General features: G+C 36.8%; 1 protein-coding gene across 1 annotated transcript; it reads left to right on the top strand.

Annotated features, from left to right (window-relative positions):
- Nucleotides 1-199: 199 nt before the first annotated feature.
- Nucleotides 200-1,201, top strand: SARC_16455 (hypothetical protein; the record flags this gene model as incomplete). Its single annotated transcript, XM_014289437.1, has 2 exons — nucleotides 200-328; nucleotides 1,051-1,201. Coding segments are annotated over 2 exons (280 nt in total), but the record flags the coding sequence as incomplete, so codon positions are not given.
- Between the last annotated feature and the right edge of the window lie 92 nt (nucleotides 1,202-1,293).

Genomic DNA, 1,293 nt, shown 5'->3' with positions numbered 1-1,293 from the left:
ACACACACACACACACACACACACACACACACAGACACAGACACACACACATATATATATATACATTGATATATATATATACACATTGATATATATATATATATATACATATAGACCTGCTTGTGAATGGAATATACGTATCATTTACGTATTTTCACTACCCACTCGTATCTTCTAGGCACTTCAAAAAGTGGACCATATGGGCATTAAAATCGGTTACCCCGACCAGTACATCGACTACTCCACATTCACACCCAAGCCAGATGATACATTCCTCTCCATAGTGAGACAGATCTTCGAGTTTGAACACATCCACGACTGGTTGAAGGTATGTATAATTTATTTGTGAGTTATCCGACCATTCATATATCTCTAGTAACTGAATGGATGGCTTTTGTATGTACGCACCTAAATGAATCTGGGTTGAAGTGCAATTAATGGCCTTGTTGGTGCCTATCCCTTTAGTGCGGGTCAATATACTTCCTATTCACCCAGTGCTGCCACGTTCTCCGATTGTCAGTCGGCTTGTCAGAAGACTCTTGATTGTTAGGCACAGGTGTAGTCATCTGCAAAACGCGCCTGTATTGTAGGGTTACCAAATAAGATTATTTAGAGTTACATTCGGTATGACTTAGTGTCTTTGGATGCTACCTTGATATAGTTAGAAAATGTGACCATGTCTGTATGTTTGTATGTATGGATGTATTAATGTATATATATATATATATATATATGTATGGATGTATTAATGTATATATATATATATATATGTATGTAGATATGTAAGTCTGTATGTATATATGACTGTATGTATGTATATACATACACATACATACGAAGTATGTATGAAATTGAATTGAACCCAATGATAGGTAAACAAAAAATGCCCCTCGTTCGCTACAAAGACAAACATCATTCTAGCTATCTTTACTACATCTTCTACTACAGTGTAGCAAGCTGTGCCTCTCCTTCGATGCAAACACATCGGAATTTATCTCATTCGATGGGAACATAATATCATTTTAACAACTTCTATAAAATCTCCTACAGTGCAATAATCCGACTGATCGTGACTGTTGGGGTATGCCACCGCAAATGGTCAATGCGATGTACTCCGCACAGGCCAATGAGATCTCATTTCCCGCGGCTATCCTGCAAGGAGCCGCATTCAACCCGGACCGAGATATCTGCGTAAATTACGGTAGGTGTTGTGTATGCATGTATGTATGTATTTATGTATGTATGTATTTATGTATGTATGTATGAATGTATAATATATATACACATATAAAT

This window comes from Sphaeroforma arctica (genome assembly GCF_001186125.1).
Source record: "Sphaeroforma arctica JP610 unplaced genomic scaffold supercont1.8118, whole genome shotgun sequence".
Classification (NCBI taxonomy): domain Eukaryota; class Ichthyosporea; order Ichthyophonida; genus Sphaeroforma; species Sphaeroforma arctica.
This window is presented reverse-complemented; position numbering and strand designations above follow the sequence as displayed.